This window comes from Strongylocentrotus purpuratus, unplaced genomic scaffold, assembly GCF_000002235.5.
Source record: "Strongylocentrotus purpuratus isolate Spur 01 unplaced genomic scaffold, Spur_5.0 spur5_scaffold_8, whole genome shotgun sequence".
In the NCBI taxonomy this organism is placed as follows: Eukaryota; Metazoa; Echinodermata; class Echinoidea; order Camarodonta; family Strongylocentrotidae; genus Strongylocentrotus; species Strongylocentrotus purpuratus.
The window spans coordinates 18,541,737-18,567,940 of NW_022145614.1; the positions used below are offsets into that span (position 1 = coordinate 18,541,737).

The 26,204-nt window shown below is 41.6% G+C and overlaps 1 protein-coding gene across 1 annotated transcript; it reads left to right on the forward strand.

Moving 5' to 3' along the window:
• Positions 1-10,224: 10,224 nt before the first annotated feature.
• Positions 10,225-25,193, forward strand: LOC100888767 (monocarboxylate transporter 12-B-like). Its single transcript, XM_030976190.1, has 4 exons — positions 10,225-10,513; positions 20,787-20,927; positions 21,472-22,401; positions 23,823-25,193. Exons 1-4 carry the CDS (start codon positions 10,312-10,314, stop codon positions 23,945-23,947), a joined length of 1,398 nt encoding a protein of 465 aa, XP_030832050.1. The 5' UTR covers positions 10,225-10,311; the 3' UTR covers positions 23,948-25,193.
• The last annotated feature ends 1,011 nt before the right edge of the window (positions 25,194-26,204 follow it).

A 26,204-nucleotide genomic window follows, 5' to 3' on the forward strand; every position in this document is an offset into this window, starting at 1 on the left:
CGGTACACCATGTGTAAAGTCCTAGAAGGACTAAGGAAAGTGGATAGAAAATAGAAGTGAATTGGAAAGGCGAGAAAGTGGAGGTTGGAAGGAAGAGTATCTTTCGGAAGTGAGTATAGTCCTGAAAAGGACTGTAAACCAGAAAGTTGTAGAAGTATGAGAGGTTTGAGTAGAAGACTGGATTGAGTTGGAGAGTTGAGTAGAGTTGCAGAGCAGGAGCAGGAGAGTAGACTCGACGTTTCGGACAGGTTGACTGTCCGTCTTCAGGACCGCCGCGCGCCTAGCGTACACTCACTCCTGAAGACGGACAGTCAACCTGTCCGAAAAGTCGAGTCTACTCTCCTGCTCCTGCTCTGCAACTCTACTCAACTCTCCAACTCAATCCAGTCTTCTACTCAAACCTCTCATACTTCTACAACTTTCTGGTTTACAGTCCTTTTCAGGACTATTCTTTCCAACTCCACTTTCTCGCCTTTCCAATTCACTTCTATTTTCTATCCACTTTCCTTAGTCCTTCTAGGACTTTACACATGGTGTACTGTAAACCCCTACCGCGTTTATTTATACCACCATGCAAACCTTCAAACATCATCTTATGACAGTTTATCATTTCGTTTTTGAAAATAATGATTTATATATATATAGGTATTTTTTCTGACAATGAATCATAAATAAGCAAATAATGTATTTGCTTATTTATGATTCATTGTCAGAAAAAATACCCAGTACTTTATCTTATCATTGCTATCGAAAAAGTGTATAATTACATGAATGCAGAAGAAAATCAAATCAAATAAAATCAAGTTCAACTAACAGGAACAAGAAAGCAGGGGGGGGGGTGTCACAATATTTTTCAGAAGGGTTGTTATAGATGAATTTTTCGTTTCCTTTGAACAATCAGCCATAACGTTTAGGAGATACAAGGATTAATTTGATTTTTCGTCTCCGTTCATCTAATGGAGTCCTGCGGCCATTCTGCTATCAACAGTGTATTGAGCTCGTTCTTATATCAGTATATAGAGACATCTCCCGGATTTTATAAGCGGGCTCAAAAATTTGGTCCGAAAACGGGATGTGGGTTCAGAGGCGGATCCAGGGAGGGGGGCGGCACCTCCCCCCCCCCCCCCCCCCGGGGAAAAAACGTGTAAAAACACGTGAGTTTTACGTTTTTGGGGATGGCCCCCCCCCCCTGGCGCCCAAAGGAGGGGGGGGGGTGCAAATTTTTAAATTTTCGAAGGCTAGAAAAAAAAAATGTGCTCACTACTCCCCCCCCCCCCCCCCCCCCCCCCCCCCCCCCCCCCCCCCGCTTATTCAGCGTCTGGCTGAGTCGTTGCGATTTTTTTCTGGGAGCAAATTTTCGGTAGCAAAAAAAAAAAAAAAATAGTGATCACTACCCCCACTGAGCGAAATTTCGGCCGGCGCGATTTTCAAATTTTTGGGAGCGAAAAAAAAATAGTTGGGCCCCCTCCCCTAAGAAATCCTGGATCCGCGCCTGTCCGGGTCATTGCATCGTCTTTTGGGGGTTAAATTTACCACCCCCCCCCCCCCGAAAAACCTCTTCTTTATTGAACTTACTGTAAGTGCTGTCTAGAGAGGAGTGGTGGCACATGCCTCTCATTACCAGAGCCATCTTTATACAGAGCTTGGCCAGCTTGGTTTCATCAGTCACAACACGGCATGTATTCTTCTGTTTTTTGCTTGCCCCAAAAGCAGTAGTCGCCATATTGTGTCCAACTCGAACCGGGTTGGCCAAACTCTGTGTATAGATGGCTGTGCTCATAACCTCATTCTGCTGCCGCCAATGAATTTCGATTATTCGAGTTATCGAATCAGCGCATTTGTGAGAGAATGCAACGTAAACAATATAGTTCAGGGTCAAAGTTGTTTACTCTAGCAAAGTGCAGAAAGGTCAAAAGAGAAAACTATTAGTTAAGCGCATCGCGCGCGATACCGGTAAAGTGCGCGCATTCCAAGTTAGCATGCGCGGCACAACAACTGAATTCGTCTCACATACTCAACAAGTTCCACTGGGGTTGGATGTTTTTCTTTTAGTTCTCCCAGATTTTAGGAACAGGAATATTCACGTAGGAACAGGAATATACACGTAGACCTATACTTTTTAGGTGTCTACACTTGAACAATTTTATTACCAAGACAACTTTTACCGTGCTGGCTCGTCGAGGATGGTTTAGCCCACACTATCGCCTGGTATAACTCTGGAAGTGATTATTCTGGATACATAAACTAAAGGCTAAAGCTAAAGGGGATCTATAGATCTAATGTTAGACTCTAGATCAAGTCTAGATCTACTCTATAAACTAAACCGGACTATCGCGCTCGATCAAGCCCGAACTTGACAGTGACAATGGGGAAGAAAAGAGGCGGGCAGACGACTAGCTAAACGCAAAGATCGCGAGACCAGAGCATCAACACGGAATGTGTTAGTGTTACCACAGGACCCAGCACGAGAGTGACAAGGCCTAGATTTAGTACTACTAGCTCTAGGACTACTAGTAGTAGGAGAGGGAGATACACGTCAAGGTCAATGCCAAGGGAGTCGGTGTCGCAAGATCAGCCAGTGACCGGCCCAGGGACGGTGGAGCAGGCGCCTGCAGCCCAGGCAGCAACACCCAGTCAGTCGTCGGGACGACCCTCGGTCGTGACACAGCCGGGTGAGTTTACGATAAACAACCGTCAGCTTGACATTACAGGCATTAGGCCTAGATCTAATGAAAGCATAGAGACCAATTCAGCCCTCGTCCCTACCGTATCGTTCCCTTCCATAGTACCAGGGCGAGATGGATGTCTAAATACGGGTTACTAGGCAACCAGGGGATGACGGCTCGAGGGCAGGGATACGTTCCAATGGAACAGTGTCAATCGGGTTTTACTTTAGTTCAAACGGGACAACAACTCATGCTTAAACCAATAGTAACAGCAAGAAACAAGATCTACAATATTGAGGCGTGGACAAACGCCTTTTTGACATTTGCGAGTGTCTATTTGCAGGCACATCCAAACTTCGCACAAGAGATCCTAAAATATTGCCACCTCATACGGTCGGCATCGAGCAAATACACAGGGTACGGATGGCGGGACTATGATGTGGAGTTTCGCTCCCGTAAATTAATATCTAATAAAGATCGTGGGCTAGTATCGATGGAGAGTTGTGGCTCATGCACGTTGTAGGGGGTGGGGCGCCTAGACTAACATTAACAACAATAGGAACCCCCACGGCTAAGCCTCCAACTTCCAAGAGTGGGGAGGCCAGACCATTTCAGTCCCAATTTCCCAGAACATCGGGCACCAAAAGTCAGGCTTACTGGAGTCAACCAGCCCGCCGGCTGGGCGGCCGCCAGCTCGGAGCTCGGCAGTCCGGTCCCGGTGTATGCTATGCACTTAACTTCAGACATGGAAAATGTGAGCGTCAGCAGTGCAAATTCCTCCACAAATGCTTGGCATGCGGCAATACCGGCCTCGGGAAAGTTACCTGCCCGCGGGCCCGGGAGGCGATCACCAGCCAAACCGCATAAAGCAGATCTAGTAGGCCTAGATAGTCTAGTAATTCTTAAATACTGGGGATCAATATAACGAAGGGACATCAATGGCCGATAATAATAATGTTAACGTAAAGTCGGTACAAGATCATCAACTACACTCACTAGCTCCATCTCCCATTAAAGTAGAAAGACTAGTAGCAGAGTTAGAAAGATATCCCAATAAAAAGGCAGCGCAATTCTTAGTAACCGGTTTCACCCAGGGCTTCATATTGAATTACAACGGCCCTCGGTTGCCTGACGATCTACCAAATTTGAAATCGGCAGATCAGAATAAGGTAGCGACAAAAAGAAAATCGATAAGGAAGTTACTTTGGGACGCTACGCAGGGCCATACGAGAAAAGACCCCTTCAAAATTTGAGAGCAAGCCAATGGCTTAGTCCCGAAGAAGAACCCAGGGGATTTCCGACTAATAAACCACTTATCCTATCCGAAAGGGTACCCGATTAATGATTTCATTGCCGATGACGCATGCAAAGTAGAATACAGTAGCTATGATACTGCCGTAGATTTAGTTTCTAAGACGGGAATAGGGGCTGAGTTAGCAAAAGAAGACATAAAATCTGCATTCAGACTGCTACCCATATCAACCCAGGACTTTGAATATTAGGAATAAAATTCGAAGGGAAGTATTACGTAGATAAGTGTTTACCAATGGGGATCCGATGCGCACCGGCATATTTCGAAAAATTCTCCTCATTTCTAGAATTCTGTGTGAGGGACAGGCTAGGAACAGATAGGATAGTTCACTACATGGACGATTTTTAGCAGTAGGGTCGGCAAATGCAGGAGGTATGAAATGTTTAGGAATAATAACCGAATTTCGCTCAGTAGGCAGTGAATTAACTAGGTGTCCCTCTGGCTATGGAAAAATCGGAAGGGCCCTGTACAAAATAGACATATCTAGGCCTGGAGATCGACACCAGCGTCATGCAAGTTCGGATACCTGACGGTAGGTAGCAGCCTTGAAACAGAAAATCCGCAGGGCCTTAGAACAAAAGTCTTTGGATCTGAGGAATATTCAGTCGTTAATAGGATCCTTGAATTTTGTTTGTCGAGCCGTACGGCCAGGTAGAGCGTTCCTAAGGAGGTCAATAGATCTCCTGAAAACAGAAGACGGGTCAAAGGGTTCACGGCGTTTAACGGATGGAGCCCGTGCTGACCTCGAAGTTTGGTTGTCTTTTCTGGAACAACTTAACGGGGTTACAATCATTCAGCCTAGGCAATGGTCAACTGACGACATCCACATGAAAAAAAGCACGCCGCGTTTCATGCTAGTAAAGATAAGATTCTCAAAAACAGATTAATATGGAAAATCAACAATTTTTTGCATAAGAGAGAATGGCATACACAACAGTTGCCCAATTGCCGCAATGTATAGTTTTCTCAACTTGAGACCCAAAACCCATGGCCCTTTGTTTTGCCATGCTAATGGGGCCCCATTAACCAGGTATTAATTTAGAGCAGTATTGATTAAGGTGTTGATCTTTTCAGGGGTGCAATCAGCCCATTATGGCACTCATTTATTTCGTATTGGTGCTGCCGCAATTGCTGCCTTGAATGGATTACCCACAGAAAAAATAAAAGAGATGGGGCGATGGCGCAGCGGGGCCTACAGGTCTTATGTAAGACCCTAGTCATATTAGAATAGAGATATCCTCCTTCCAAAGGTTATAGCGTGGAAGGTTGTAGTTTACATTAATAAAATTGAGAGTGCTCTTCCTCATCTCTCACATGAAGCAAATTATTGTAGTTGATCATAAGTTTTCAAAAAGTCATGTATACAGTGTAAAAATAAATAAATAAATACAAAATATAAAAAAATAAAAAATAAATAAATAATAAACAAATAATAAGAAACCGATTATCGTGCTTACCAAATTATAGCACGGGCACAATATGATGCTCGTTTTAACCTTAACTACAAACAAGTCGAATAGGGTGGACTATGAATAAACATATGATCGTGAAAAGAATTATGTACATGTATACTTCCCCGGAGAACTCTTTTGTTTTCACCACAGGTACTCGAGCCCAACGGTTGTGGCTATTGGGGGATAGCTTCGTCAGGAGAGCCGGCGAGAGGGCATCCTGGACAGGCAACCACAACCTGGGAGTAAATGCAAGCGAGGTTAAATGGTTTGGCAGAGGCGGCCTAACCCTACACGAATTTCCGAGAGCTCTCCAGGACTTACTAAGGTACAACCCAGCTCCTACCATCATGATCATTCACGTGGGTTCGAACGACCTCGGCCGCTATGGAGCCAAGCAATGTCGACAGGCATTAGATGACGCCCTCACCACAGCCCGGGAATTATTACCGGGGTGCCATATTTATTTTTCAAGCATAATACCTCGTTTGTTCTACTATGGATATGGCCGTACAGTGCATTCGCAATTAGCGATTAATAAGGTGAGGAAAGCCCTGAACAAATATGGTAGAAGAAAGATCAGGCGCATGCACAATGCATCGTTCATCATGCACAACTTCATCGCGCAAGAACACCAATATTTTAACAGGGACGGGATACACCTGTCGGACAGTGGATGTGACATTTTGATACAGAGTTTCGCAACGGCGGCTCGAATGGCTGGGTTAACTTAAAACTTGAAATCTCTGAGAAAACGCCGTTTAAATATAATGACTCCCTCAAAATAATGCACGTGAGTCTTGCGACTCAACACTTTAACATTTAAGCTGAATATAATATTATTTGTCTGCGGTACGATTGTATAGCAGACAAATGTTGTTTGTATCGTTAATGAATGCATATTTATGTTGGGTCCGGGGCTGTGCCCCGATGGAATGTAATTTGCATAGGCAGCTCGTACAGGTGTGCGAGCTAATTCTGCCACGGAGACCAGGGCGTGGCATGAATTAGTGTGTAATTGAATCATTTTAGCTTGAGCTTTCAACGAGACAACTTTTATTTACAATAAAAGTGCGTTGTGTCATGTACTGTTACATGACTGTGTTTGAATAAGGTTTTCCAGAGTTTTTATGCTCGTTGAGTTTTATCTCTGGTTTTTTATCCTGGACCATGATAGGTCCGGTTTCCAGTGAAGGAAACGGTTTCCAGTGAAGGAAACGAGAAGAAATGTTTGTTAAACATTCATACTGAATAAACGGCCGGCTCTCAGTAGTCGTTGTCAGGCTATTCCACAATAATTGAAGTGTATTATTGTGTTATTTGTGTGTATTGGAAAGCAAGAGGGATGACAGACGAAATAATATGTGAGATTATAGGACAGACAGATCATTGCATAATGTATATACATGCACATGTCAATAGAACAAGGCAGAATCTGATTTGGACCATGATATGGCTCGTTGACGCTGCTATCATGGTTGTTTTGTTGTTGGTTTTGGTATGGCAGCTCGTCAAGTATACCTACATGTATATTTCTAGTTTAGGGAATAATGCCAAAGATAATAAGATAACAGTGGATTGTACAGATGAATACAAGGTGTACATGTAAATAGACGTTCGATCAAAATAGGACAGTCGACTAATGACTGAATCTTATTTGAGGCTGTGCAGCTCGACTGTACACGGGCAAACATGTTATTATTGTCTTCAACATAGTGATCGTGTTTAATTGATTTAACGTGGATTCATAGATCGTAATTGTTCATTTCAATTTTGCTCGGCAAAGTCACATAAAATGTGATAATGGTGCAGAGAATTTAAGCACCTGGCTTGGTATTAAGGTTTGGGAACCGATGGAGAAAAATAATAAAAATAAAATTGTTAGTATTTTTGATAAATGCCCTTAAAGAGATGACTATAGTTTGCTTTGTTTGAATGGGTCCAAGTGACAACAGATAACATCATTTCATTTAATTGTTCGTCCATTTATGGCAGAAAGTAACAATTTAGAAAACAAAACAGACAAAACTATTTAAGAGGCAAAAAAAAAAAAAAAAAAAAAAAAAAAAAAAAAATGGTTTGTATTGGCTGTTTGGGGTTGAAAATTGTCAAGGTTGCTTATTGCTATTGATATTTATGTTAATTGTTGTTCATAACAGGGGAGAGCGGTTTGCCCAATGGCAAGGAGGGGCTCTCAGTAGGAGAGGTTGTTTAGGGGAATCCGTAATCTCAGGAAACTGGGACTTCGGTTGGATGTCTTCCTCCCGGTTGGTCACGTGACCCGGGTTCCCCTACTTAGTATCTCGTTTTTATTTAGCCTCTCCCCTCTTCCCTGTACAATAGTGCGGGTACAGATATCGCCCCTTTTTAATTTCATTGCATTTCTGTTATTTGATTGTGACATTAATTGTTGGACGGTTTGAAAGGGGGAAATTCTATCCCCAGTGGAATAAATGTTGAGAAAATGGCAAACAATGTATCCATGTTGTATTTCTTCTCACAATTCGATTATTCGAGTTATCGAATCAGCGCATTTGTGAGAGAATGCAACGTAAACAATATAGTTCAGGGTCAAAGTTGTTTACGCTAGCAAAGTGCAGAAAGGTCAAAAGAGAAACTATTAGTTAAGCGCATCGCGCGCGATACCGGTAAAGTGCGCGCATTCCAAGTTAGCATGCGCGGCACAACAACTGAATTCGTCTCACATACTCAACAAGTTCCACTGGGGTTGGATGTTTTTCTTTTCCCGCCTCCCCACCCTTCTACTCCTTAGACAATAAGAAAGGAAGAAATAAGAAGTAGAAAGTGAAAGAGCTCAAAGAAAGGGGGAGGGAAATTTACACAGCAGAGCTCGGGGAGGATAGATTTGAGACATGTGGCCAAAAAACAAAAAAGTGATGATGATTATGGTTGGTTGGTTTGGCTTGATGCATTTTAAATAAATGGTTGGTTGGTTGGGCTAGTATGCTTTTAATGAATGGATGGTTGGCTGGGCTTGTAATAATTCGTGTTATGGTTGGCTGGATGGGCTTGTATTCTTAATTGGAACAAAGTTTTGGTTGGTTGGTTGGGCTAGTGATGTTCCAATAAATGGCTGGTTGGTTGGGCCAGTAAGCTATTAATGAATGAATGGTTGGCTGGGCTAGTATAATGATTCGTTTTAGAGATTGGCTGGATGGGCTTGTATTCTTAATTGGAACAAAGTTTTGGTTGGTTGGTTGGGCTAGTGATGTTCCAATAAATGGCTGGTTGGTTGGGCCAGTAAGCTTTAATGAATGGATGGTTGGCTGGGCTTGTAATAATTCGTGTTATGGTTGGCTGGATGGGCTTGTATTCTTAATTGGAACAAAATTTTGGTTGGTTGGTTGGGCTAGTGATGCATTTTAAATAAATGGTTGGTTGGTTGGGCCAGTAAGCTATTAATGAATGAATGGTTGGCTGGGTAGTATAATGATTCGTTTTAAAGATTGGCTGGATGGGCTTGTATTCTTAATTGGAACAAAGTTTTGGTTGGTTGGTTGGGCCAGTAAGCTATTAATGAATGAATGGTTGGCTGGGCTAGTATAATGATTCGTTTTAAAGATTGGCTGGATGGGCTTGTATTCTTAATTGGAACAAAGTTTTGGTTGGTTGGCTGGGCTAGTGATGTTCCAATAAATGGCTGGTTGGTTGGGCCAGTAAGCTTTTAATGAATGGATGGTTGGCTGGGCTTGTAATAATTCGTGTTATGGTTGGCTGGATGGGCTTGTATTCTTAATTGGAACAAAGTTTTGGTTGGTTGGTTGGGCTAGTGATGTTCCAATAAATGGCTGGTGGTTGGGCCAGTAAGCTATTAATGAATGAATGATTGGCTGGGCTAGTATAATGATTCGTTTTAAAGATTGGCTGGATGGGCTTGTATTCTTAATTGGAACAAAGTTTTTGTTGGTTGGTTGGGCTAGTGATGTTCCAATAAATGGCTGGTTGGTTGGGCCAGTAAGCTATTAATGAATGAATGGTTGGATGGGCTAGTATAATAATTAGTTTAATGGTTGACCGGATGGGCTTGTATTCTTAATTGAAACAAAGTCTTGGTTGGGTGGTTTGGATTGAAGATTCATTTGAAAATTCGGTTTTGGCATTCTTTATTTTGAAAATATGCTGAAGGGTTGTGGCTCGTAGAGCCTTCTTGGACGCTGTAATTAAGTAGATATAAGTGCCCAGATAGATGTATCGAAGCTTATCATAACTCATCCTGCTATGAAATTATTATATGTATGTTTGGGGTTGAAAATTGTCAAGGTTGCTTATTGCTATTGATATTTATGTTAATTGTTGTTCATAACAGGGGAGAGCGGTTTGCCCAATGGCAAGGAGGGGCTCTCAGTAGGAGAGGTTGTTTAGGGGAATCCGTAATCTCAGGAAACTGGGACTTCGGTTGGATGTCTTCCTCCCGGTTGGTCACGTGACCCGGGTTCCCCTACTTAGTATCTCGTTTTTATTTAGCCTCTCCCCTCTTCCCTGTACAATAGTGCGGGTACAGATATCGCCCCTTTTTAATTTCATTGCATTTCTGTTATTTGATTGTGACATTAATTGTTGGACGGTTTGAAAGGGGGAAATTCTATCCCCAGTGGAATAAATGTTGAGAAAATGGCAAACAATGTATCCATGTTGTATTTCTTCTCACAAATAATACAGTCATAGTATAGGCGGGGGGGGGGGGGGAGAGGGGATGATATTATTGTATATAGGCCTTTCACCTGCTTATCTATTTTAGTAGACGAGTAAGCGAGGTCAATAGACCAAGCAAAGAGATACCAGCAACAAAAGACAAGGCTGAGAACCTCGATCGTGAAAGATATGACTTTATAGTACATGGATTATACCCCTCCATCCAAAAATGGCCGAAACTATGCTGGAAGATTCTACCGACCCCTGGAAATACGTTATCCTTCTGAGTAAATTTGTGCTTCTCTTCGTTGATGGCGGGATCGCCAAGTCTTTTGGAGTCCTCATCCCCGATATCGTCGTCCGGTACGACAGTGACTTCGGGACCGTTGCCTTAGTTTTGAGTCTACCCAGCACGATGATGTGCTTTACCGGTAAGTCTACCGACATCTAAAAAAAAACCATTTTCGTAATGCAATTAAATTTAATTCCTAAATCTTTGGTACCATATTACAAATTCTTTTATTCACCTGTTACGAATAATTGTATTACAATTTAAACTACATACTGAATTATATGTTGTTAGGTAAAACAAGCCATAGTGTTTGTCTTACCTAACAACAATCGATGTATGCAATTTGCATTATGACTATTGAAATTGCAATTATTCATAAAAGGTGAATGAAATTGTTTGTAACGTGGCACTTCTCAAAGACGTAGTACCCAAGGGGGCACAGCAGGTTCTCGAGACATGGAATGTTGTAAAAGGTTGTTGGATATTAAAGGAAACCGAATCCCAAGAAATAACTTTACTTATTCTGAGAGATTTATTATATTATTGCCCATAAATCTACAAGATTCCCAACCAAAGTGTATGAGAGAGGTATAAAGCAAGAATAATGTACAGTTTCTCAGCACGACATTGACATCGCCATTTTCTTGATAATGTGACGTACTATGCGGAGTCGTTTATCAAGTAAATGAATTCAAATTTATGGATGCTTCTTTCCCACGCGTACAAAAAGCGTATTTTCTGCCTCTAATGTCTACACCGAAAGTACGCCAAAAATGTAACATGTTTAATAATTTGTTGCGTCAATCTCGCGTACCCCTTTGCGTCTCTCATCGTATAATTACGTAGGCCAGCGTAAGGCAGCGTACGCTCGGCGAAGTCGGTACGCAACACTACGCAACACTAGGCATGGCCCGGTGTGAAAGGGGGCTTATATCGGACCAACTTGCCTCGATTAACTTAAACACGACCTTCCACCGATCCAGTCTTAAGGGGCTTTCACACCGGGCTTTGCGTAGAGTTGCGTAGTGTTGCGTACCGACTACGCCGAGCGTACGCAACCCTACGCCGGCCTACGTAACCGTACGCTGAGGGACGTAAATGGGTACGCGAGATGGACGCATTCGCATAATTTCGGCGTAGACACGTAGGGGTAGTTGACTGGGGATGGTTATACGGGGATGGATGTTCAGCGGGTAGGTCTCCTAGAACCCTTTTACTCATAGTATTGTTAATCTAAAGGTGATATACATTGCCATGTAAGGTCAAGTAGTTGGTGAGAATATTTTTTTTCTCGATACAGAAGTTTTTCTATAAAAAATTAATCATCAACTCTTTTCTATCAGCTTTGATTATTAAAGGGAGTGTAGCCTGACGAGACTATGTGTCTTTCACGTGGCCTGTCTCGTGGCCAATCGATTAAGGAGGACGCGGCCGCAGCAAAAACGAACGTGCAACCTACGCGAAACCGAAGCTTGAGGAGAACTTCGGTCTGTTTCGCGAACGCTAGCGCACGATGACCATGTACAGATTAGGTCGGTGACCACCGCTATTCAAGTCCATTTGTTTACGTGCATTTGTCCAAAGAAGACGCAGATGTCGTTAACCAGTATTTGCCAAGCTACACTCCCTTTAACTTATACCTTGTCATTTTCGACAACTTCCACATCATGACTCTGTTGTGATCTGCATTAATTCAGAACATTACGTTGAGAAGATTATTCGGAGAAACATTATCATATTTATATGAGAACACCCTGTAAAAATTGGTTTAATGTGCAAACTCAAGTCTTATACGAGTTTTAGCTTGTTATGTTATTAATTACTAAATGGCGACTTACGGTTCCTTTTTTGCTTAGGGGGGGGGGGGGGGTCTCTATTTTGTTTTGACTTGATTCGTTTGATATGCTTTATTTTTGTTTGTTTGTTTTTTGTTTCTCCTGTTTTCCGTATGCGAAAATAACACTTGACACTTTTCATAATAGCTTTAAAACACGACTCGCATCAAACTGACTCAGTCTGCACATTATTTCTAGCTTGAGCATGTAGAATGTATTTTTAGTAGATAATACTTAATCATCATCATCAACTTCAGGTGGCGCTGTAAAGCGCTGCTGTGGCCTTCACGAGAGCACGCCATGCAACTCTTTCACCTGCCATTTGTGTTGCACCTTTCATTCCTTGTCCAGACACTTTCTTGTTATCATCAGTCCAAGATATTGGTGGACGACCTCTACCCCGTTTTCCTTCGACTGCTCCTTGCAGTATTTGCTTCTCAATAACTTTAGATCTCCTTAACAATGTGCCCAAAATAGTTAGGTTTTCTTTCCATGATTCCCCTTCTGATGGTCAAGCCTGTTCAAATCTTGTCCAGGACCCACACATTTGTCTTTTTATCTATCCATGACACATGCAACAGCCCCCTGTAGCACTACATTTCAAAGGTATCAACTCTCTTACTATCATTCTTTGTCATGGCCCAGGACTCACTTCCGTAAGTAGCAATAGAGAAAGAAGTTGCTTGAAGAAGACGAACCTTCAGACTGACAGATAGGCCTCGGCTCTTCCAGATGTGGGACATATTCTGTACTGTTGATCTTGCCGTTGCCATCCTTCTTCTTATCTCTGTGGTGCTCTCTCCTTTGTTAGTGATAATTGAGCCCAAGTACTCAAACCGATTTACTACTTCAATCTTTTTCCAGCTACGGTGAAGTCAGTGTTATCATAATCTCTATCGACAACCATTATTTTTGTCTTTTTGGTGTTTATAAGAAGGTCTTTCTCTTCACTTGCCTGTTTAATGCGATTCAATAAATCAATCAGCTCCTCTCTGCTGCTGCAAACGAGAGTGGTGTCATCAGCATACCTTAGGTTCGTGATCTTTTTACCTCCAAACTGAACTCCCCCCTTAAATCCTTCCAGAGCATTTCTCATAATGTCCTCAGAGTAAATATTAAAAAGGTTAGGAGACAGTATACAGCCTTGACGTACTCCCCTACCAATTCCAAACCACTCAGTATTGCCGTTACTGGTTCTCACTGTTGCTTCTTGGTCACGAAAGAGGTTTTTGATCAGTTCGATGATGTGACTTGGGAACCCCATCTTTGTCATTGTATTCCACAAATGAGAGTGGCTCACACAGTCAAATGCTTTGCTATAGTCTATAAAGCACAAATAGAGGGGGTGTTTGGGTTCTCTGCATTTCTTTAATATGTTTCGAATGTTGACAATCTGTTCTCTTGTCCCTCTTCCTTCACGGAACCCTGCTTGCTCCTCTGAGATTTCGGCTTGCAGTTTGATTTTCATTCTTCTGCTAATCACCTTCAGAAGTATTTTGCTTGCATGACAAATCAAGCTGGCCAGGTGTGAAAGGGGGCTTATATCGGACCAACTTGCCTCGATTAACTTAAAAACGACCTTCCACCGATCCAGTCTTAAGGGGCTTTCACACCGGGCTTTGCGTAGAGTTGCGTAGTGTTGCGTACCGACTACGCCTACGTAACCGTACGCTGAGGGACGTAAATGGGTACGCGAGATGGACGCATTCGCGTAATTTTGGCGTAGACACGTAGGGGTAGTTGACTGGGGATGGTTATACGGGGATGGATGTTCAGCGGGTAGGTCTCCTAGAACCCTTTTACTCATAGTATTGTTAATCTAAAGGTGATATACATTGCCATGTAAGGTCAAGTAGTTGGTGAGAATATTTTTTTCTCGATACAGAAGTTTGTCTATACAAAATTAATCATCAACTCTTTTCTATCAGCTTTGATTATTAAAGGGAGTGTAGCCTGACGAGACTACGTGTCTTTCACGTGGCCTGTCTCGTGGCCAATCGATTAAGGAGGACGCGGCCGCAGCAAAAACGAACGTGCAACCTACGCGAAACCGAAGCTCGAGGAGAACTTCGGTCTGTTTCGCGAACGCTAGCGCACGATGACCATGTACAGATTAGGTCGGTGACCACCGCTATTCAAGTCCATTTGTTTACGTGCATTTGTCCAAAAGAAGACGCAGATGTCGTTAACCAGTATTTGCCAAGCTACACTCCCTTTAACTTATACCTTGTCATTTTCGACAACTTCCACATCATGACTCTGTTGTGATCTGCATTAATTCAGAACATTACGTTGAGAAGATTATTCGGAGAAACATTATCATATTTATATGAGAACACCCTGTAAAAATTGGTTTAATGTGCAAACTCAAGTCTTATACGAGTTTTAGCTTGTTATGTTATTAATTACTAAATGGCGACTTACGGTTCCTTTTTTGCTTAGGGGGGGGGGGTCTCTATTTTGTTTTGACTTGATTCGTTTGATATGCTTTATTTTTGTTTGTTTGTTTTTTGTTTCTCCTGTTTTCCGTATGCGAAAATAACACTTGACACTTTTCATAATAGCTTTAAAACACGACTCGCATCAAACTGACTCAGTCTGCACATTATTTCTAGCTTGAGCATGTAGAATGTATTTTTAGTAGATAATACTTAATCATCATCATCAACTTCAGGTGGCGCTGTAAAGCGCTGCTGTGGCCTTCACGAGAGCACGCCATGCAACTCTTTCACCTGCCATTTGTGTTGCACCTTTCATTCCTTGTCCAGACACTTTCTTGTTATCATCAGTCCAAGATATTGGTGGACGACCTCTACCCCGTTTTCCTTCGACTGCTCCTTGCAGTATTTGCTTCTCAATAACTTTAGATCTCCTTAACAATGTGCCCAAAATAGTTAGGTTTTCTTTCCATGATTCCCCTTCTGATGGTCAAGCCTGTTCAAATCTTGTCCAGGACCCACACATTTGTCTTTTTATCTATCCATGACACATGCAACAGCCCCCTGTAGCACTACATTTCAAAGGTATCAACTCTCTTACTATCATTCTTTGTCATGGCCCAGGACTCACTTCCGTAAGTAGCAATAGAGAAAGAAGTTGCTTGAAGAAGACGAACCTTCAGACTGACAGATAGGCCTCGGCTCTTCCAGATGTGGGACATATTCTGTACTGTTGATCTTGCCGTTGCCATCCTTCTTCTTATCTCTGTGGTGCTCTCTCCTTTGTTAGTGATAATTGAGCCCAAGTACTCAAACCGATTTACTACTTCAATCTTTTTCCAGCTACGGTGAAGTCAGTGTTATCATAATCTCTATCGACAACCATTATTTTTGTCTTTTTGGTGTTTATAAGAAGGTCTTTCTCTTCACTTGCCTGTTTAATGCGATTCAATAAATCAATCAGCTCCTCTCTGCTGCTGCAAACGAGAGTGGTGTCATCAGCATACCTTAGGTTCGTGATCTTTTTACCTCCAAACTGAACTCCCCCCTTAAATCCTTCCAGAGCATTTCTCATAATGTCCTCAGAGTAAATATTAAAAAGGTTAGGAGACAGTATACAGCCTTGACGTACTCCCCTACCAATTCCAAACCACTCAGTATTGCCGTTACTGGTTCTCACTGTTGCTTCTTGGTCACGAAAGAGGTTTTTGATCAGTTCGATGATGTGACTTGGGAACCCCATCTTTGTCATTGTATTCCACAAATGAGAGTGGCTCACACAGTCAAATGCTTTGCTATAGTCTATAAAGCACAAATAGAGGGGGTGTTTGGGTTCTCTGCATTTCTTTAATATGTTTCGAATGTTGACAATCTGTTCTCTTGTCCCTCTTCCTTCACGGAACCCTGCTTGCTCCTCTGAGATTTCGGCTTGCAGTTTGATTTTCATTCTTCTGCTAATCACCTTCAGAAGTATTTTGCTTGCATGACAAATCAAGCTGGCCAGGTGTGAAAGGGGGCTTATATCGGACCAACTTGCCTCGATTAACTTAAAAACGACCTTCCACCGATCCAGTCTTAAGGGGCTTTCACACCGGGCTTTGCGTAGAGTTGCGTAGTGTTGCGTACCGACTACGCCTACGTAACCGTACGCTGAGGGACGTAAATGGGTACGCGAGATGGACGCATTCGCGTAATTTTGGCGTAGACACGTAGGGGTAGTTGACTGGGGATGGTTATACGGGGATGGATGTTCAGCGGGTAGGTCTCCTAGAACCCTTTTACTCATAGTATTGTTAATCTAAAGGTGATATACATTGCCATGTAAGGTCAAGTAGTTGGTGAGAATATTTTTTTCTCGATACAGAAGTTTGTCTATACAAAATTAATCATCAACTCTTTTCTATCAGCTTTGATTATTAAAGGGAGTGTAGCCTGACGAGACTACGTGTCTTTCACGTGGCCTGTCTCGTGGCCAATCGATTAAGGAGGACGCGGCCGCAGCAAAAACGAACGTGCAACCTACGCGAAACCGAAGCTCGAGGAGAACTTCGGTCTGTTTCGCGAACGCTAGCGCACGATGACCATGTACAGATTAGGTCGGTGACCACCGCTATTCAAGTCCATTTGTTTACGTGCATTTGTCCAAAAGAAGACGCAGATGTCGTTAACCAGTATTTGCCAAGCTACACTCCCTTTAACTTATACTTTGTCATTTTCGACAACGGTTCCTTTTTTGTTTAGGGGGGGGGGTTCCCTATTTTTTTTTTTTTTACTTGATTCGTTTGATATGCTTTATTTTTGTTTGTTTGTTTTTGTTTCTCCTGTTTTCCGTATGCGAAAATAACACTTGACACTTTTCATAATAGCTTTAAAACACGACTCGCATCAAACTGACTCAGTCTGCACATTAATTCTAGCTTGAGCATGTAGAACGTATTTTGAGTAGATAATACTTAATCATCACCATCAACTTCAGGTGGCGCTGTAAAGCGCTGCTGTGGCCTTCACGAGAGCACGCCATGCAACTCTTTCACCTGTCATTTGTGTTGCACCTTTCATTCCTTGTCCAGACACTTTCTTGTTATCATCAGTCCAAGATATTGGTGGACGACCTCTACCCCGTTTTCCTTCGACTGCTCCTTGCAGTATTTGCTTATCAATAACTTCAGATCTCCTAACAATGTGCCCAAAAGAGTTAAGTTTTCTTTCCATGATTCCCCTTCTGATGGTCAAGCCTGTTCCAATCTTGTCCAGGACCCACACATTTGTCTTTTTATCTATCCATGACACCTGCAACAGCCTCCTATAGCACCACATTTCAAAGGCATCACCTCTCTTTCTGTCATTCTTTGTCATGGCCCAGGACTCACTTCCGTAAGTAGCAATAGAGAAAGAAGTTGCTTGAAGCAGACGAACCTTCAGACTGACAGATAGGCCTCGGCTCTTCCAGATGTGGGACATATTCTGTACTGTTGATCTTGCCATTGCCATCCTTCTTCTTATCTCTGTGGTGCTCTCTCCTTTGTTGGCGATAATTGAGCCCAAGTACTCAAACCGATTTACTACTTCAATCTTTTTCCAGCTACGGTGAATTCAGTGTTATCATAATCTCTATCGACAACCATTATTTTTGACTTTTTGGTGTTTAGAAGGTCGTTTTCTTCACTTGCCTGTTCGATGCGATTCAATAAATCAATCAGCTCCTCTCTGCTGCTGCAAACGAGAGTGGTGTCATCAGCATACCTTAGGTTCGTGATCTTTTTACCTCCAAACTTAACTCTCCCCTTAAATCCTTCCAGAGCATTTCTCATAATGTCCTCAGAGTAAATACTAAAAAGGTTAGGAGACAGTATACAGCCTTGACGTACTCCCCTACCAATTCCAAACCACTCAGTATTGCCGTTACTGGTTCTCACTGTTGCTTCTTGGTCACGAAAGAGGTTTTTGATCAGTTCGATGATGTGACTTGGGAACCCCATCTTTGCCATTGTATTCCACAAATGAGAGTGGCTCACACAGTCAAATGCTTTGCTATAGTCTATAAAGCGCAAATAGAGGGGGTGTTTGTGTTCTCTGCATTTCTCTAATATGTTTCGAATGTTGACAATCTGTTCTCTTGTCCCTCTTCCTTCACGGAACCCTGCTTGCTCATCTGACATCTCGGCTTGCAGTTTGATTTTCATTCTTCTGCTAATCACCTTCAGAAGTATTTTGATTGGATGACAAATCAAGCTGATCGTTCGGTGATTTGCACATTCTTTCAGATCTCCCTTCTTTGGCAATGATATAAAAACAGCTCTACACCAGTCCTTGGGCCACTCCCTACTATTCCAGATATTGCAACAGAGACGCCACATCAGGTCTCTACCTTCTTCACCTGTAGCCTTCCACATCTCGGAAGTCAAGTTTTCAAAGCCAGGGGACTTGCCACTATGAACATGGCTGACAAAGAAAGCGGACAAAATATACAGTTCCTCAGGTAGACAAAGGAACATCCCTTCACTGCTATTATGTAAAAATGTTTTGAACAGGTGTCACATGCATATTCACCTTTTTACATAATAGCAGTGAAAAAATGTTCCTTTGTCTACCTGAGGAACTGTATATTTTGTCCGCTTTGTTTGTCTGTCATATTCATAGTGTGCCATCCTTCAGCTGTTTCATTGCAAGCTCCACTTCTGATCTTAATGGAGGGGACGGGGCTCCATTTCATCACTTTCCTCCCACTTAGTGTCAACTTGTTCCTGTGCAGCAAACAGCTTGGTACTATACTGCACCCATCTGTCTTTGATGTCTTCATTCTCCGTCAGTGTTTTGCCATTTTCATCATTAATTACATCCAGTCTCGGGATTCTCTTCTTTCTGATTTCTTTCACAATTGCAAATGCTGCCTTAGAGTTGTTCTTGTGACGCTCTAGGTCTTTACACTTCCCCTCGATGTATTTCCTTTTGTCCTCCTTCACACTACTTGTAACCGCCTTATTGAGTCTCGTCCATTCTCTTCTGTTGCGTTTTGCTTTTGCCCTCTTCCTGTCATCAGCAATGTCAAAAGTCTGATTTGAGATCCATGGTTGTTTCAGCTTCCTTTTCTTTGGGATATGATTCTTTGCTGCATTTTCAACTGTTTCTTTCATGTTTTCCCACAGCTCATTTGGTGTTTGCTCTGCTTCATCGTTTCTCAACAGCAGCTCAAAATTGTTCTTCACTTCCACTGAGAATTGAGAAGGGATATTTTCCACATCATACCTTGTGGGAGCTGAATCACATTTCTTAGCTTTCAGTCTTAGTCTCAGTTTAGCCACAAGCAGCTGATGATCGCTGCCACAGTCAGCACCTGGTCTTGTCTTGACGTTCTGTAGTGAAGTTCGCCACCTCTTCTTAAACATGACGTAGTCTATCTGGTTTCTGGCTCTGTCTCCCGGACTCATCCACGTCCACAGTCTTCTGGGATGATGCTCAAACCATGTGTTACCAATGATGAAGTTGTTTGCTACACAAAATTCTTCCAGTCGATCTCCTCTTTCATTTCTGATGCCAAGACCATAATTGCCAATGAACTCAGATTTTCCCTCGTTTTACCAATCTTGGCATTCCAATCACCCAATATCATGAGGAAATCCTTCTTAGGAATGCTGTCTACGACATCTTATACCATCTCATAGAAATCAGTGATTTCTTCCTCCGGTGCATCTGCTGTTGGTGCATATACCAGAATTATGGAGATATTCATAGGATGCCCATTGTAATCTCACAGTCATAATCCTCTCGTTGATCGGGTTGTATCCCAAGACACATTTAGCTGTAGCCTTCTCTATGATGAATCCCACACCCCTTCGCTTCCTTCCACTCTCTTTCCCTAAAAAGATGATTGTATTTCCTTCGTCTGATGTAAATCTGCCTTGTCCAAGCCACCATGATTCAGATATTCCCAAAACTTCAATATCATTTATAGCCATCTCCTTCTCCACCATTTCCACCTTCCCATCTGACATACCACGCACGTTCCACGTGGCTACATTGATTGGTTTCCTTAGAGGGGTGCTGTTCCTTCCCATCATGGGACCTTCAATAAAAGAACTTCCTGATCCGTCATAACCCGCAAGCGTACGACGAGCAGTACCTTTCTCTTCCGCAGTAGTTCTTGACGTATCTTCTGGCCTGCGGGTTCCACCTTCCGATACCCACTTGATTTGTTGATTTTGTACTCTCATGATGACAAACGTGACCAATTAATAATGGTGGGCGGCCAGATCCTTCCATCGCAGTACAGAAGCCAGAAGCATTGATGCCGACCTGCCCTCTGCTCCCCCATAGCCACCGTTGTCCAAGATTTCGATCCTCCGCCAACTATAGGTACTGCATCGCTGCTGCCCGGTGCAGGACGGGGTTTATTTGAAGGCGACCCAACCCGCCTTGTCATGTTCTCGTCATAGGGTTATGAGAGTTTTTCTAAAGCTAACTGCGTCACCTATTAGCTCCTCTCCTCTGGTAAAAAAACCGGGATCAGACTAACACCCCGCTGGAACCCAGCCAGTATTTCTACGGTCTCGGGGTTAATACTTAATAAAAAACTAAAATTAATCTGAAATAGATAATCACGAAACTGTTTTGTCGCTTTTCCATTCTTATAAATTTGTAGCTCCCATTGCCATACTCTTGGTGAAAGTGATGACGCCGCGGACAATGGGGATGATTGGCGGACTGTTAAGTGCAGTGCCCATTATCTGTGCTCCTTTGGCCCAATCAATCTACATCCTCGGGATGATGTTGGCTGTAACAGGTAAAGTCAAATGACTTTAACAGGTAGAGTAAAGTGACTTTAACACAGTGCGAAATTTAAAACAAAACGGTCTCAATTGTCGTGAACTTTGTATCGTTCTAAAACAGGGTTGTCTAATGTATAATCAGAAAACTATTCTTTTGTTCAGGTACCCTTACAAATTGATAAAAAGGAAACCCGCCTTTGAAAAAGTACATGAATTAGGCTATGTGAATACCGACATTTAAAATCCATCACATCTTGAAGAGCATTTGCTAAGCTTTTAAATGATAAGTTGTTTACTAGTTTACCATGCCTGACACAGCTTTCACACCTTCCCAGATAATGGTATTCATCTACAACTGCGTTGCACAGTTTTTATCTTCTCGAACTATAAAATAGAAATCCTCATTTTGTTTCTTATTCATTCTTCCAAGGTTTTGCATGGCTCTCGTATTTATATATAGTGTCCATATACACAAACGTAAACTACTTTGCCTAATATCGTTAATTTCCTTGAACAACTTGTCTATTATAAATCTTAATTTCCGTTTAACCTTCCTAGGTTTCGGCATGGCTCTTACGTTTTTCCCGATATTGGTGTACATCAACGACTACTTCGCTAAGTCGTTCATCTTCTCAAACACCCTGACCCTCTTCGGGACGACGTGCGGCGCTTTTCTGGTCCCTGTCATCACAGAGAGGTCTTTTGAAGCCTATGGATACAACGGTGTATTTCTCATCCTGGGCGGCATTGCTCTCCACGCCGTGGTTTGCGGTGCTGTCATCAGACCACCTAGGGATATGAACAGAGACAACGTGAGACCCTCCGCCGAAGGAGAAGGAGAATCATTGATAGTAGTCCAACCAGCTGAGCCAACCGAGATTGATGTACTAGCTGTAGGTGAGACTTCAACAGCCTTGCCAGAATTGAACGAGCAAGACTCGAAGTCCAAGAATGATACAATGGCGAGGGCGTCAAGCAGCACAAGTTGGCGGTGCTCATGTGATTCATTTACGGCAACACTGACATCATTCATTTTCTTCCAGGAACCATATTACACCCTCATCGCTCCGGCCATATTCTTACTACGTTTTGTGATGAACGCTTGGATGCTGTTTCTCGTACCTCACGCAGAAGAAGCGGGAATTGAACGATCCAATGCAGTCTTTCTCTCCACTATAGCCGGCATCAGCGGTATATTCGGCCGCATATTGTACCTAGTCCTCCTACACTTTAAATGTGACAATACCATTATCTTCTGTTTCACTTGCACAATCAGTGCAATCTCGTGTTTTATTGACTCTGTCAGTTCCACCTACATTTTCCTAGCAGCAATGGCACTCATCCAAGGTACCACCTTCTTCATTTTAGACTGTCTTCCACACGCGATGATGAAGCTATCTGTTCGAAACGAAGCGAACATTCCTAGAGCCATGTCAACAACTCTATTACTAGTCGGGATAGCTGTAATAACAGGAGACGCTTTATCGGGTAATTTTAAGTGTTTGATACGATAACTTTTACGTTTGAGTGTTTAATAACCTATTTTGATGTTTCTGTATTCAATTTGAGAACACTTGTTTTTCGGAAGGCTCATACATGTAATTCCGCAGATTCGTACTTCTGAAAGACGATATTCCATAACAAGGGTTTCGTAACATTCGACATTCCGAAATTGATTCCAGGGATCTATTTCACTTTCGGAATTGTGAACCTTTAATGAGTCCTCTTTGATTTTCAGTATCATGAACCATTGTCATTTTCGGAATATTAAACCAACCTTTAGGAATTGAACCTTAGGAATAATAAACCTTCGGATGAATAAACTTTGTGAATAACGTATACCTTTGGGAAAATGACATGTACCTACTACAATACCTCTTGATTAAAAACTATTTAGATGCAATACTTCAGTCATTAAGGAATTAATATTTATTTCGACAAGATGTACGGACTGAGGTGAAACATGTTGGCCATTTGTAAGAAATACTGCTGTTTAGTACAATTCTAACTAATGACTGAATTTCAACTTGTGCATATCTTCATTTCTTTTCTTTAAAAAAAAATACTAATATTAAAGGGCCACTCTTACCAAAACGGGCTGAAAAATGAAAAAACAAGACATGTAGAATAATTTTTTAAACCGAGATTTCTAACATGACAATTTTTCTTAGAAATCATCAATAATTTGGAATCTACCTTACAAAACGACGAATCAGAACGCTCAGAAAAAAAAGCCCAGTTTGCGTATTGCGCAACTGTTTATGACGTCACTGCAGGAGCCTCTCTGAAAAGGAGGGTGATTTAGGCATTACATGTCTTTAAAAAAGAAAACTATGATATTATTTGAAGAAAAAAAAATATCAAAGGCTGATCCGAAAACATAATATGCACTTGATAATCCCAGTACGTTTCATTTATGAATTACAATGAGATTGTAAGATCCTTAGTTGTAGGACAAATCGGACACGCCCGCAATGACGTCAAATGAGTCGTTAAGGCCACGTGGCCGTATTACCTCTTTTCGAGGGTCGTCGCCCAGCAAGCGTGAAAATTGTGAAAAATAGATGGTTATTATCATCTTTTGGTCAATACAGAGATTTTCTTAAAAATCAGAGGCTGGAATATTACTAGGTAGACGTGTATTTATGTTTTAAAAAGCTATGTTAGTTGGGTTAGAGTAGCCCTTTAATGATAAATATAGTTACTACGACAAAAGGTACCCATCTTTCGGAAAATTTCTTTGCATCAGTATAAAATAGAGTTTGTGGGCATAACAGAGAATTTACGTATATATCTCAGCTCACATGATAATGGATTTTGAACACTAAAACAATGTTTCTGAACATGATACATGTACATGTACATTTTTTGACTGACGTGTAATTGTAAATTATCTAACTTTCTTCCAGGTTATATCTATGACGTCACATCGTCGTTTGGCACGGTATTTGTAGTGTACGGTGCGCTTCTCGTCCTCATCACGGTCAATCTGGTGATCTTTAAGCTGAATTTTCGACGCTGGTCTCGTGAGTAAAAATAACTGCCAAACAATATGATGACGTTCCATTTCGAAATATCAGACATCACTCAGGAATGGAATCATCAGTGGTGGTATTCAGTGTGAACGCATTGCGCAGTTAATTAATGAATCAATCCTGCCAGGTAGCCATTTATTACACCTGGGTCTAAAAAGGCATCTATAAATAAAATACCTTTTATAAAGACGATTGCACCAAGCAGTCCTGGCACCAAGCAAGGACTCAAACCCGCACTCTTTCAGCTGAAACTAACTGAACATATCTCAGTACAACAATGCTTCTACATGTATATGCTACATGTATATATACCTTCATTAGACACTCTGATAAATTGAAATTTCTAGTTAAACTATGGTCATTATATTTTAGAATGACGAACACGACGAACGTACATGTATTTCATTTCTTAAATTATTGTACATTTTTAGTTGATTTTCTTCTTGGACTAAATAAAAGAAAATCCATGTTATATTCCCATGTATGTGGAGTTGGTACCTGATTTTATGTTACGTGAACGACAATCTAAAATTCATTTTCGTTTTTTTATAAGGAGAATAAAGCCTTATTTTTGTCACTTTCATTGTTTAGGATCGCACGATGAGTTTGGATCCAAAAGTCGTTTGTTTCTCTCACTTTTAAACAAAATTATGTAGTGTACACCATTTAATGATTATGATGTGCAAATAAAGGGAACCGTTTTTTTCTATCCTCTTTTTAATCATAGTTATACACTATATTAAAATGGATTCGCTATGTCACACAAAAAAGCAATTATATTATGAAAATTATGATTGACAATTACTGTGGAACGGTATTGTATTGATAAATAGATTTTTTTAGATGAAAAGCAAGAAAACCTTTATTTATGGACCTTAGCTAGCGTTCATTGTATTAAGTTATCAATTTGATGATCGTGGCTTATGATTTAATCGACGAAGTAAACTTAATGTCAGGGTTATATGTCAAAACCTTTTAACGAGCAGAGTAGAAGCAATATACAAGTTCGTAGTTAGCACATGGTTTAGATGACCCCAAATATCCACAGACTTTTAAACATAGATAAATCCCACTTTGTGCCTTATAGAATAATCACAGCTAAAGTAATGGAGGTGATTCTTCGTTTGCCCTCTTGAACGGATTACTTTCACCTGTGTTCAATAAGGGAGTTTACAGATACAATCTGCGCATGGGCAGATAAAGGTCATTTGTACCAAAAAGGTAAAAAAAAAACCACAGAGTTGAATACTGGATATGCGCTCATGAATGTTATGTAACATTATTCATTTATGCACCAACGGTACATTCTATGATATGCAGGCGGACGTATTCTTTTCAAGAGGGCAAACAAAAGGTATTCATGAAGCACATCTAGGACTTTGGCAGTTATTATTTTAATGCTCAAAGTGGAACTTCTCCATGGGTAAGATCTGTGGATATTTGGGGGTCATTTGTACCATGTGCTATCATGTAAACTCCCTTATATAATGTATCACTGGCGCATGCATGAATAATGATTACATAACTTTCGTGAGCATGTATCCAGTATTAGTCTCAGTGGATTTTACAATTTTGTACATAGTGACCTTTATCTGCGCATGCGCAGTTGTATCTACGAACTGGCGCCTCGAATTTCTTTGGTTTACATATTTTGTCAATTACTTTCTAATTGGTAACAATTGTCTAAGGGACTATAATGTTTCTACTTGATGACATTGTACGTGAAAGCAATTGCTCTTGAGCTCACTAACAAATTTCATCTCTTTGTACACATTTTTAAAATGATATTTGTTGTCAATGACATATAATTTGTGAACATGCAAGATATAGATAGAGGGGGAGCGCACCGACAGACAGTCAGAGGGGCCAACTGAACTTGGAGAGAAAGGAGAAAAGGAGAAGAAGAGGGGACGGCAAAGTGAAAGTAAAATTCTGCAAATCCCTTTAACCCCCCCCCCCCCCCCCCTCTAATTTGGTATCCTTATTTTCAGTGCTTCATCAACCATGTTAGTCCGGAGCCACGCACCCTCAACGGCTGGACCCACCGACATATTTGTTTCCCAGCAATAAGCCCGATCCTTTTTAGAATGTACTGTTATTAGGAATAATCGAATCTAGATGTGTCTTCTGCGGCGCCCCTTGGAAAAATAAAAACATCTTCTTTAAATAAATCCTTTCATTTTTGTCCTATTCACCCCCATTTTATGGTATATGGAATAGGCTTACTTTGAACCATCGCCGGGTTATCGCGTCTGG

Bases quoted from the DNA above. Each gene is read 5' to 3' on its own strand.
- LOC100888767 (XM_030976190.1), top strand. From the start codon at position 10,312: ATGGCCGAAACTATGCTGGAAGATTCTACCGACCCCTGGAAATACGTT. The intron at 10,514-20,786 runs GTAAGTCTACCG...ATAAATTTGTAG, and splicing joins CACGATGATGTGCTTTACCG to CTCCCATTGCCATACTCTTG. The intron at 22,402-23,822 runs GTAATTTTAAGT...ACTTTCTTCCAG, and splicing joins AACAGGAGACGCTTTATCGG to GTTATATCTATGACGTCACA.